Source organism: Acomys russatus, chromosome 30 (genome assembly GCF_903995435.1).
Source record: "Acomys russatus chromosome 30, mAcoRus1.1, whole genome shotgun sequence".
Lineage (NCBI taxonomy): Eukaryota > Metazoa > Chordata > Mammalia > Rodentia > Muridae > Acomys > Acomys russatus.
The window spans coordinates 18,984,823-18,998,497 of NC_067166.1; the positions used below are offsets into that span (position 1 = coordinate 18,984,823).

A 13,675-nucleotide genomic window follows, 5' to 3' on the forward strand; every position below is an offset into this window, starting at 1 on the left:
ACTTGTTCATTCGTTCATCTGTTCATCCTTGCAGATCAGTAAGACACCAGTAAACATACAACAGTTCCCTACATTGAAAAGGGGGTTTGGTTTTTTTTTCTTGCTCAACCTTGATTGCAGGCATCAGTGGCATCCTTTATTTTCTCTCTCATCTCTACAAGGTAGAGAAAAAAAATCACATCACCTGCTCTCCTCCCAGAGACATGTCAGGTCTGAGTAAATTGTCAACATTCTGGCCCAAAATGGCAGAATCTTTAGTAAGTTTCAATCCTACTGTTTGTTTTTATTGTTGTATTGTTTTGTTGTTGCTGTTTTCTGGACTAGTGCTGATGCAGCCACGTAATCAAACCCTCCTTAAAAACACTTCTGGAATTTTCCTGAATCATATACACCTTGATTTATGAAAACAAGAATTTCACCATAGTTCCATCCTATCAGTAGGGGAATGAGATGGTTACTGCATCTTTTAATTTGTAGGAGGAGACTGAATCTGGCAAATCTATCTATCTTATCTCCTTCTCCAAATGTCTACATCTGTCATCTGACACACAGAAAGAGGAAATATTTTAATTCCCCGGCAGAAGTATTTGAAAAAGATAATCCTTCTATATTTTTATCAAGAATCATAGAAACTACCACAATGTGATAACTTCTATAAATTGGCTACTTAAAAATTTGTTATTCGGCAGGGCCTGGTGGTGCATGCCTTCAATCTCAGCCCTCGGAAGGCAGAGGTAGGTGGATCACTGTAAGTTCCGAGGCCAACCTGGTCTACAAAAGTGAGTCCAGGACAGTCAAGCTACACGGAGAAACCTGGTCTCAAAAAAACCTTTTAAACTGTGTTATTCGTTTACTTGTTATTAATTATTGTGTATGTGTGTACAGCTGATGTCAGCAGAGGAAGTATATGCATAGCATCTGTGGCGGTCAGAGGACATTTGTAGAGTTTTTTTTTTTCCTCCCACCTTTATGTGTGTTCCTTGGATTGAGCTCAGGTTACTGAATTGCAAAACAAACACTTTTGCCCACCCAGCCATCATGTCTACCCAAACTGGCCACTTTTAATATGAATTTTCCCAGAGGTGTTTGCTCCCACCTCAGTCACTGGAAATTGCAGAATTTTCCTTCTTGTTCCTTAAAGTTACTGACTCAAAGCCAGCTCAGAACAGAGGAACTCACAAAAGTTAACCTGAGTTTTCAAAGTGCTCTTTACCTTAGACGGAGCATCGCATAAGTTTAAAAACAAAGCCAGGCTATAGAGATGGCTCAGTAATTCACAGTGCTTGCTGCTCTTTCAGAAGCCTGGAGTTAAAGTTCCTAGTATCCACACTAGGTGACTCTGTAGGCTCTACACACACACACACACACACAGACACACAGGCACAGACACACACAGACACAGACACACAGACACACACACACACTGTCTTGACTAGAGTTTTATTGCTCTGATGAAACACCATGATCATAAGCAAGTTAAGGAGAAAAGGGTTTACTTTGCTTACACCTCTATATCACAATCCATCATCAGAGGAAGTCAGGACAGAAATACAAACAGGGCACGAACCACAAGCAGGAACTGATGCAGAAACCACAGAGGGGTCTGCTTATTGGTTTTCTCCTCATGGCTTACATAGCGTGCTTTCTCATAGCACGCAGGACCTCCAGGCCAGAGATGGCCCCACTCATATTAGGCTGGGCCCTCCTACTTCAAGAAAATTCACTATAGGATTGCTCACAGATCAATCTTATGGAAGCGTTTTCTCATTTATGAGTCTTTCTTCCCAATGGCTCTGCCATGTGTCAAGTTGACATAAAACTAACCCCCACCTATGTCCATACACATAAGTAAATAATAAAACAAATCTTGAAAAAAAAAACAAAACAAAACACACGAACATAGTGGGATAGCTTAGCTGAGTGGAGAACTCTACAAAAAGGGGGAACACTCTTGCAGGATGACCAGCCTCTCATGCTGGCTGGGCTTTGGGACACAGATCTCAGAGGACATCACTAGGCAAGGTCACGTTCTCATACTGGAGCCTATGCAAAACGTGGCCCCATTACCACATGCTGACTAATGGGCCATCATACTTTAGATAAAATGATCACCGTGGTTTCTTCCCTCCACTCCAGCCTAGAGGTTGATGACAAATAGTTTGCATTAGATAAAATGATCACCATGGTTTTTCCTTCCTCTCCAGTATAGAGGTTGATGACAAATAGTTTGCATATGTAAAACAAAAAACTGCATGTATTTTAGGATTCCAGTTGACCAGAAGCAACAAGGGACTAAAAACTGAGGATAAGCTCCATGTGTAGTGGTCGTGCCAGTCTGGACAACGGACATGACTTTTTGGTAAGAATAAATCCATCCCAAGCCAGATTCTCAATCCACTCATTGGAAGTAAAACAGCTTTGGAAATCTTTAGCTTCTATAAAGGGGGCTCAGTTTAAATCAAATGGAATAGATGCCAGGCTTGCATATTCTCGTTGCAAGAATATTCTAAAGACAGAGCCATAAGAACATGTATAAAGACAAAGTGTGTGTATGCCTCAGGGTTTAGGCTCATAGAATTTTAATATTAAACACATTCATATTTACTATGCTAAAATTAGGAGGAGAAACCTATCATAGCTAGGCAGCTAACCCTAAGCATACATCTGAACTGACAAGAAGACAGGCTTAAGATGCTGAACACAGACCGCAGATGCTTCTGGCAAAGCTGCGCATTGTGACAGCTCCCTGACTTCTCACAGCACACTACCATGTAGCCTGCCATCTGCAAAGGTCCTTGCCTCCCAAGATGAAAATGTGCAATCCTTCTGCATCATCCCCACCACGAACCCTAAAACATGGCTTCCTGCAGTTGAGCATGATTGACCTGAATTCAGGGGAAAACACAAAACCATCTCCTCTTTCCAGTTTTCCAGAGAATGAAGACTTCTTACACTCAATGTGCACATTGGTGTGTAAAATATGGATCCCCATAGCAAGGACTTGGTCAAAGCATTTCAAAATTCAGAATCCACAAGGAAGTGCTCAGGCTTCCTAGGCCATCCTGGAAACCTGTATAAAACCGCCTCCTCACTTGGGGTTTTGCATGAAGAGTCTTAAGCATGCAATTCCCGTTGTTTGTTTCTGGTGGATTTATGAGGCTCATAGAGGGCGATGCCCTCATTGCACCATTACACCATTCTGGGTGATTAATTGATGGCAAATCGCTGCACAGGGTGCCAAGATCACTGGTAGGAAGCAAGTCATTAAAGAAAATTAAAACTCTGCCAGTGCTTGGCTTGTAAATGTTTCTTCCAAAGCCTTCGAGCATCACGTTAGGGGAAGAGAAGGCAGCCACATCACCAGGGGAGCAGAGTCTCCAGGGTTTCTGCTGCATGGTCCCTGGGGTCCACTCTCAATACAAGCATTCAGCATGCAATATTTTAGGAAGGAAATCTGGGCAGAGAGCTATGGGTTAGGGGGGGAAGAGTATTTATAGGCGGGGGCTAAGGACCAGTAGATAAAGTGCTCACTGCTCAAACATAAGGACATGAAATCGGGTCCCCACGAGCCAATTAAATGCCACGCATGGTGGTACCCCAGTGCTGTGGGGCTTAGGGGAAGAAAGGAGGACGCTCAGAGCTTGCGGGCAAGCGAGTCCAGCTGAAATAGTGAGCCTAGGTCTCATTAAGAGACACCTTACAAACATGGTGGAGAGAAACAGAGAAACAGAGAAAGCCACCTGACTTCAACCTCTGGCCTCTGTATGTGTGCATACATGTGTGTACACTGTATACACACACACAGGCATGCACACTGTATGAACACACACATGCACGCACAAATTGCAAAGAAAGAGTATTTAGAACTTGGACAGCCTTACTGTGTAATTGTGCAAAGAAAGGCTCAGTGTTCTACCTTACATATTGTGAAACTTTGGGCACGTACAGTTTTCTCTAGGTAAGTCCTCCAACCAAACATTAATGTATCAAATTAAACTGAATTAATAGCGTATATATATATATATATATATATATATATATATATATATATATATATATATAAATAAAAGATGGATATCTGACCCATTATCCAAGGAGGCTCATTAGTGATTTATTATGACAAATTAACATCTGCACAGACTTATTTATTGTCTGGCCCAAGGTCTGATCAGTCATTTCTCTTCCTTAGCCAGCTGTGTCTGAGAAGTCGAGGGGCAAGAACGTGAAATGTGTTCTAGTCTGGCAAAAAAAGAGGCTATACTTCTAAAGATGACAGCACACTCACTCTGCAGATGGCTGTAATAAATACGTGATATTTCGGGCAACATTTGAAGGCTGACAAGCAGAAGGCCATGCCAGGGAAGTTAGTTCACACTCTAGGGGTGCACTTAGCTAAACAAACCCTAATTGTTTTGCCTGGGGAGAGACACTGGACTGTTAAATAGGATTTAGCAGAAGAAAAAAAGGAGCTTAAGGAAATGTTTCACTGATGCTCAGCTAGCCACCCACACTTAATATATTGGTGTTCAGGATATTTCATGTTAAGGAAAAAAAATGCCCCAGTGACCAGATAAGCTGACTAACTAAACTGTCTTTGATGGCACAATCACATGGTGAGTTGTTTATGTGTCTCCTCCCTCAAATGACAGCAGTGGGATTCCACAAGGCTCCGCTAACTTGAAGTGTTTCATGGAAAACACATTTTAACTTGCTTTCGTTTGCTACACATGGCCGTGTGGCGGTTACATGTTCCAATTTCCTAAATGGAAAAAAAAAAATCACTAATGATGCGTGATGGTGTCCAGCAACATGTACACGCTCTTATCCCAAACCCAGAGTCGCTTAAAAGGAGTAAAACAAATTCAGGAACATAGTTGAATGTGGTTGCCTTATTTGAAAGGAGGAAGAGGATGAGTGAGGAGGAGGGAGAAGGAAGAGAAAGAGGAGGAGGAGGAGGAGGAGGAGCTCGGGCCTCAATTCATTTTATAAATACCAGACACTCTTATATACTGCATACTGTGTGTGGTGCCTGAGAAAGCACAAATAACAAAATAGACACATGGAGTTTCTGCCTGTATACTGCTTACTATCTAGTGGAGTGTGCAGACATTACAAAAATTATTGCACATGTAAGTAATTCAAGTTTTAAGTGTGAATAAGAACTGTTCCCTGGCAGCTCTGGAGCTTTGTTTTTGTCAGTTTGCCCAGGACTGACAGGAACACACGGGTTCAGGTGCATCAGACTCAAGGAGATGAGGGTCAGAACTTGTACAACAGAGGTAGGAAATGGTTTTTATCCATCTCCTTCTGTTGCCCATGTCTGGCATTTTCTTTCTAGCAATAGAACCCATTCGTGGCACCAATGTCAGATTAGAAGTCTGTTCTGGGGATTACTTATGGAATGCACCCACTGAGGCTTGGGTAATCTATAGAGTAGCTTTCCATCCAAAGCTGTGGTCATTCTTATTGTCAGAATGCCCTACATTGTGGTGCTCACATCTGGGTCTAGAAATGGGGACAGTTGATGGAATACGTTCTACTCCAGATAGAAACAGAACCTTGTGCTTTGGGGCTTGCCCTGAGGACAATTCTAGTGATATACTGCACGGGCCTCTTAGGATATAAAGTTGGGTTGTTAAAGAAGTCATGGATAAACACAATCAAAAAACATTGCATGAAATCCTGAAATAATTAGTAAGAATGTGTTTAAAGTGCCTCTTGTGAGACTGATATGGACAGTTGCCTCTTCAACATGTTTACATCTTCAGATTTAAAACAAACCAATTTATAGCATTTCCTTAATCATATTTTAAGTTGCTGGCTTTCCAATGCCTGTTGGGAGACACATTCATGTTATTAGCAGGCTACTTCTGAATCTCAATTTAAACAGATTATTTCTACAATAACAGGAGGAGAGATGCTAAAGACCTTCAGATGCCAATGCATGGCAGGTTCTCCGAACACTTCCTAATCTTCTGTGTAGGTTCAGAAACTAAGACTTTGAGATCACACAGCTACAATAGGACCCCAACTCTGAGAGCCGGCATTAGAGTTAGGCAAGGTCTTTAAACAACAAGCCGCAGGTCAGTGGGGGCAATGACACATCTGGTCAGGTTGACCATGTCAAAATCATCTCAGGAAAATGTTAGAGACACAAGCTAGAGACTGCATTGTAATCCCGATTCAAATCACGATTCTTGGTGGAGAAATATGTATTTATTGCAGGCAGTAAGAAACCCTGACATAAGCATACCTACCATGTGAGAAATGCCGTCTATGGTAACTGTCCTTCTAAGAACACATTCCATTAGCTTACAGTTAGGTAATGGTCCAGGCAACATCATAACAGGATTGGCAGAATGAGAGTTTAGGGGATAGAGAATGTCTTCAAATTTTAATCCCCAAACCTTAGACTCTATCACATACATTTAACTATAGATTTATGAATTCACCTTTTCATTAAAACTGACAAAGCTGCCTTATTTGAGGATCAGAGTGTACGTGACCTCACAAGACAGCAAATGAGATCATGAATTCAAATGTCATCTGAACGGTACCAGCTGCCATGTAATGTCATATTGTTAATTCATCCAGGTGAGTTGGTTGACCCAAAGGTGAAGTGATTTGGATAAACATTCCAAGGCTATAGTGGTTTAATCTTTCTCATCCTTCAACTCGAGCAGAAGGTGGAGGTTATTTGGAAACCAATATCTGGAGTAGGTCAACTGTAGCTACCTGACTGATTTTATTTTTAATTTTGTTTATATTGGGCGTGGGGGGTACACATGTGAGTGCAGGTACACATAAAGTCCAGAAGAGGGCACTCTTGGAGCTGGAGTTTACAAGAGATTGTGAACTGCCAGGCATGGGAGCTGGAAACTGAACTGAGATCCGACACAGGAGCAATACAAGCGCTCAACCACTGAGACATCTCTCCAGCTCTAAAGCTACCTGTTTAATCAGTAGCTTTATACCAGGACACAGCTAATTGCATTCTTTACATACTATTTATGGCTGCATTCAAGCTACAATGGCAGAGTTGATTATTTGTAATGAAGATCCAATGATTCAAAATAACTTTAATATTTACTGCACCACCCTTTAAAATGTCTTGCCACCCCCTAAGCAGGTGGCCATATTCTTCTTAGACAACGTTAAGATAATTCTCAGTTGAGCCTGCCACATTTTAATCCCTTCTAACAATTGAACCCTGGTGGTTGGAGTGAGAGAAGAGATAGTTCACAGAATCTAATACCTGGGGAGGACAATGCTTCCTTATCTGGGGTGGGGGTTGGGAGCGGGTGTTGATCACAGTCCTACAAGTCACCGTGATCAGTGGAAGTGTACTTTGCCTTTCAGGGATATTTAATACATAAATGGTCACAGACAACTCTCCTTCCAAAGCCAGCTGCTAACCACTTTAACCATTCTAGAAATGTCAAATATATGACCCAGAGGCCACACATGTATACACTTGCACGTGTTTTTGTTTCATTTTTGCTTTCATTCAAAACAATGACTGAAGACTGAAGACCAAGCTGAGCCTCTGCACGATTGACACTTACTGGAGCAGCTTGTCCAATCCAAGTCGGAACCCGGGGTGCAGAGATGGGGAATGAATAGCAGCCACAAGGCTGGCTTCCGGCCTCCCATCCACCCACCTGCTGTGATGCTCTCCTGCTGTGAACTGAGCTCCACTGTGCTTTAGGCGCATGGCCAGGGCCCAGCTGGCTCCTGTAGCCATCCTGCCCCCAGAGAATATGCAATCAGGAAGTTGGCATAAGTGCGTGCAGCTCACCAGACTCTACCAGCAAATGCCATGTTTCCTTTTCCCGGTACAAAAAAATCTGCAAAAGGCTAAAGTCAATCATCTATAAAAACTGAGCCTTTGGGCTCGCTTCTTTCTGTTGCCGGTATGAACTAGGTTACTGAAAACAAGCAACACTGTGGCTTCCTCAGCGTCACTTACAGCGACGGGTCTCAGTAGAAGACAGAACTGCCCACTGGCTTCTGAAATTGACTTCTTCAAACTCCTATAGCTGTTTGTGGATAATAAGCGGATGCCATAATGAATGTTTAATCCTTCATTGTTGTTCCACTTAAATAACCCAAACCTCAGACATCTCATATCCACCAGTCACAGAGGAAGCTCAAAATTCCCAAAGCCGTTTAATGAAGGCCCAAGCTGGCAAGCATGGCTTAAATTTCTTATTTAGGCTGTAGCAGGAAATGAACTTAAAGACTCAATATTTCCGACTTTAATTTAAGTATACAGGAAATAAGCCCACAGAATCGAGATTTGCTGCCCTAGTTCCTATGTATTGATACAGGGTTGATAAAACAAAAGCCTAGATTTATAAAGATAAATAGATAGACCAGGTTATCACAATTTAATGCCACTGTCCTAACCAAGTTTTTTTTTTTTTTTTTTTTTTTTTTTTAAGACAAATAGGTAAATTATAGCTCAACTTCAATAGGTTAAAACCAAAAGAAAAACTTCTATGACATCTAAAGCTACTGTAGGAGGAAAGTCATCATCATATTTACTGTTAAATTAAACTTTTTTTTTTAAAGATGTATTTATTATTATGTATACAGTGCTCTGCCTGCATGTACACCTGCAGGCCAGAAGAGGGCATCAGATCACATTATAAATGGTTGTGAGCCACCATGTGGTTGCTGGGAATTGAACTCAGGACCTCTGGAAGAGCAGACAGTGCTCTTAACAACTGAGCCATCTCTCCAGCCCCGAAATTAAACACTTAACAGGGTTTAATTATGCTCCCTGAAAGTTTACACATGGTCCCTGGTACCTCCGTGTATTTGGATATATGGCCATTAAAGAGGTGTGTTAAAGTGGTTACTAGCTTAGGCCCAGTGTAACAGAACTGATGTCCTTCTAAGGACAGGCACAGAGGGTAGATTCTGTCAACACACAGGAAGAAGTTGACCAATTGGGGAGAGACTGCCACAGAAATCAAGCCTGCCAGCCCTGACCTTGGAATATAGTCCTGAGGACTCTGAGGCTGCAAATTTCTGTTGTTGAAGCCACCAAGTCTGAGGTACTTGGCTTGGCAGTCCTTGAAAACTCAAACAATCCTCTCTTCAAAGGCACCTTTGTCAATGAAGTGGATGTTGCCCAAGGCCAGTTTCAGTTTTATGGACGAGGCCCGAAGGTCTTCCCCCCAGACCACACAAATAAGGTGCCAAGTTCTGAATTCTACAACAGTTGTTAAACACTGGAAATTACCAGACACTCAACTGTTTGAAGATATTTACTTAAAACTATAGCATAGGGTTTTTTTTCATTTTGAAACAGTTATGCTTATAAATTCTGTTATTGAAAAGCTTGACGCACCTCCCTATAATACTTATAAAAAGAAAAGAGATTGTCAACACATTACCAAGATGAGATGCTCTGAATACAGTGCCCTTCAGTTTGAAAATGTTTTGCTGGGCACCAAGTTCTAACAATGTAATGAAAGAAAAGTTCCTTTGGAACCAAAACAATGAAATTCCTCTAGCAGCCTAGCCACTACAGGGCTTGCTTAGCATGAATGAAGCTCTGAGCTTAATCCTGGGCACCATAAACTAAACATGGTGGCACACGACTATAATGCCACTACTTGGGAGGTGGGGGTAGAAAGATAGAAGTTCAAGGTCATTTCTGGCTTCATCAGACTTTGAAGCTAGCCTAGGCTTTAAACTTTTTTTTTTTTAAAGATTCATTTACTTATTATTATTATGCATATAGTGCTCTGCCTACATATACACCTACAGGCCAAAAGAGGACATCTGATCACATTATTGATGGTTGTGAGCCACCATGTGTTTGCTCGAATTGAACTCAGTACCTTTGGAAGAACAGGCGGTGCTCTTAACCTCTGGGCCATCTCTCCAGCCCCTTTAAACCTCTTATAAAGAAATAGAGTTACTCTTTTGTTCAATATCTATGAGATCACCACAGAAATATGGGCAGTGAGGTTTCTCGGTAAGTATAAGAGCTCATCACACACGCCTGATGACCTGAGTTTGAGACCTGAAACCCATGTAAAAGAAACTGGTTGTGGTGGCTTGGATGTGTAATTCCATCACTCCTAAGAAGAGGATGAGAGACTAAGACAGGAAGGAGAACCGCTCAGGAGCTCATGGACCAGGTAGCCTGCATCACATAGCATGGCAGCAACAAGAAGAGACTCTGCCTCAACAAGGCAGAAGGAGAAAATCGGCTTCCAAAAGTTGTCCTACACACACACACACACCACATACATAAACGATAATAATAATAATTTAAATTGACCCCATCTAATTTTTATTTTACATATAACACAACAATAATAATTTAGTATCGCCAAAGAACATCTTAGGTACTCTAAAAATGGAGTACTGAGGTATTTAAAAAATATAAATAAAAGGAAAGACTTAGATCAAGCTGATTTCTGACTTTCATACCATAAAATATTTTCTTCACTGATTGGCAAAAAGAGCTAATAATATACAATAACTAGGTGCATTCCGTGTGTAGTTCTGGAATTCTAGAAGATAAGAGGGAAAAAAATCACAATAATGAGAAAAAAAAATCACTTTTGTGTGCGCGTGCATGTGCATGGGGGGGGTGTGTTTAAAAGAAATGCAGTTGAGCATTTCCTAGGGCCAATTGCATAGCAATTGTCCCACAGAGACTTCATTGTTTAAGGAAATCCAAACTTCTTGTGGTCTTGGCTGGTAGCCCTCAGAAGAGGGCAAGAAAAAAAGTCCTTAAGCCAATCATCCCTTCCATTATAAATAAAACCAAATGACAATTTGGGTTTAATATTCAAATATCCAAGAATTTTGTTCATAAAATAGTTTCTAAAACTAGAAAGTAAACTTCTTTATGGTGCTACCTTAAATATTTAGAAATAAAATGAAGTCATTATTCGACATTAGAAAACCAAATATGCTTGAGGGGAAAAAATATATGTCTTCTGGGAAGTAACTGAAGCTGCAGGCTATTTATGATATCTGAAGATGTTCGGGTCCCAAGGAAGACTTGGCCACAGAAACCCAAAACCTTTAGAAATAATTTCCAAATGTAATATTAAAAGAGGAAGGGGGGCGTAAACAAAAACAAAAACCTGGCCCTTAATTGTGAATATCCTGCCAGGCATTCCATCTCCTCCAAGTTCTGTCAAATGCACAGGGCAGCCTGGCTCTTAGGAATAGGTTCAGTACAGTGACTTGAGACCAGGAGCTGCAGAGCCGGCCCCTTGCCAGCTATGTGACTTGGGACAAGTGGCTTTGCCTTGCTGCCTCCCCCCACTACGGAGGGACGAGTTCCCCCTCCTGCTATGTCGATTGTCACAGAACCCTGTGGTGGCTGGGAGTGTTAACCAGGTTTTCTCCACAGAGAACCTCGGTACAGGGGCTGCGAGCTGACGTGACCCGTGGTTATTGCCGGCGGTGGTGGTGGAAGACTGACTCAGATCTAATCAAAGTCAGAACACAAAGTGAACCTCAAGTGTCTTGGCGAGGATGGATTGAAAGAGAGACAGCAACAACAACAGCATCGACTATTCCAGTCTAGGTGACTTGTAAACACACTTGTGCATTTTATTTACGTAAATTTTCCCTCTCTACCAGCTGTTCTATTTCAGAAATCCTTACTTTTACTCCTCTGAGCTGGACCCAAACACAGCATTGGGTCAGACAAGAGAGCAAACCATTCTTAGGTTCTTCCTGAAACAGCGGCCCTCACGATCCGAGAATAAAACAGTACAGCTTTCATCAATCATAGTTAAAGGCGCATTTAACAAAAATATCAGCCTAGGACATTGTTAGAAAGCAGAACTAGAGAGCTGGGCTCTCTACAAGACTCCTTTGTAGTGGTCGCTTAATACCCACTCACTCCAAGATTCGGAAGCAGAACACAGCCGCCTTGGCCTGCGCGTCATCTATGCACCACTCACTACATCCGTGGCTTGCTTCTGCCAGCTCCGTCCCCCTCCACTCCTGCCTCCCACAAGAGCTTGTGGGGAGAGGGCTCAGAGGCTAGCTAAAAGCCTCGCCTATGGCCAATGCTGTGCGATTTTCAAGCCACATAACTATGAAAGCTTGGAATGGTTTGAACAATTTTATCTGGCCCTCAGTGTCCCTTTAAAAAAATTTTTTTTATTCCACAGTCCTATCTATCACCTCTTATTCTTTGACTTTTCTTCTCTCTCTTTCAGAAATTATTTCTCATGCTAAAGTAAAAAAAAAAAAAAAAAAAAAAAAAAAAAAAAAAAAAAAGCAGGCCTTCCTGACTACTTGTAAAACCCAGCAGTGAACATACCTGACATGACTCCTACTTCTGTGCCCCAGGACATTCCTGAGAGATTCAGGCTCCCTCTTGTCAATGACCTGCGTGTCCTCGGTCTACACTGGACACACGATTGATTTCTTATGCAAAACATCACATTTCTCAGCATTTCTCCTGACTCTGCCTAACACTTTATAGGTTGACAGAATGGCTTTGTGTCTATAATTACTTTTTATTTCCTTGGTGCATTTTTCTGTCTACTGCACACTGTCAGATGCTTCAAAGTTTGAGAGTTTGAGGCTCATGGTGAGAGAAAATATGGCAGACACAGGAATGGGAGGGACACTTCTAAACAAAGCAGAATGTGCTTTGACCCAAATGGGGCTTTTGAATTATTCCAAATCCTAGATGCAAAACCTCACTGACAAGGGCACATAAAACAGTGTAGAGAGCAAGTTAACGAGTCAGCTGAGCAAGGCAGCCCATGCCCAGCAACACCATGCTTCACTTGGACTCCACGGGACTGATTTCAAGGAGAGGTTTCCATTTTCTAAGTTTTATTTGACCCTTTACTTTTTTAATCCAAAGTATTCCATTGTACTTATTTTTATTTTCATTTAAAATGCTGTTTTTAAGAAGAACAAGTTCATTCTCTCAGAGAAGAGAACACTGCAGTAAGTAACTAAGTGCTGTCATGATTCAGCCAGGTCCAAGACTCAGAGCTCCCCGGACCCATCATAAATCAATCGGCAGGCAATGTCAGAACGGCTGCTCCCTAATTGGAAGGAACCAAACGCCTTTAAAACTTTTTGTTGCTGAAAAATGATCCTCCCAACTGACAAACTAAGAATATATGTTAAGCCCGGAAACAAATCTGTGTCCAGTTCTAAAGATCGCTATAATTCCTGATTGTTTTATGTTTCGGAAACGCTGCACTGTCGGTGATTTATTTCTCATGCATGTGGTCAGCCACTTGTTTATGCGATTGCATACCATCTGTTTTTCAGTAGGAAGGTTTCAAGTTCTAATTCCCCACCTCCCATGCCACAGAAAACAATTCAAAAGGGGACAGAGATTTCAATCATTTGGAATCACATGGAGTTGGAAACCCTAGCTGCCCTTCCTTTATATTTGGCAAACGCTTTAACGGAGTTAGCAAATTGTGTTCTTACGAGGTACTTATGGGGAGACAACACCTTTTTTTTTTTACAATGACAAATGATGTTAACGGTTTCATTCTGAGTGTTTAACAGCACGACAGAAGATTTCACTAACGTTACAGGGAATAGCCCCGATAGACAATAAAGTCCCACCACAAATCCTGTCCGTACCTTTTATTTCTGAGTGTCAATTGAGACACACATCAAGATGTAGCAGGGTCGATCTACAGTGGAG

General features: G+C 41.7%; 1 protein-coding gene across 1 annotated transcript in view; it reads right to left on the reverse strand.

The window, feature by feature from the left end:
- Arhgef28 (Rho guanine nucleotide exchange factor 28) overlaps positions 1 to 13,675 on the reverse strand; it is a 113,353-nt gene that overhangs the window by 17,611 nt on the left and 82,067 nt on the right. The window contains exon 28 of the mRNA XM_051172468.1: positions 11,942 to 11,947. Coding sequence (XP_051028425.1) covers positions 11,942 to 11,947 — 6 coding nt within the window. The remainder of the gene's footprint in view (positions 1 to 11,941; positions 11,948 to 13,675) is intronic.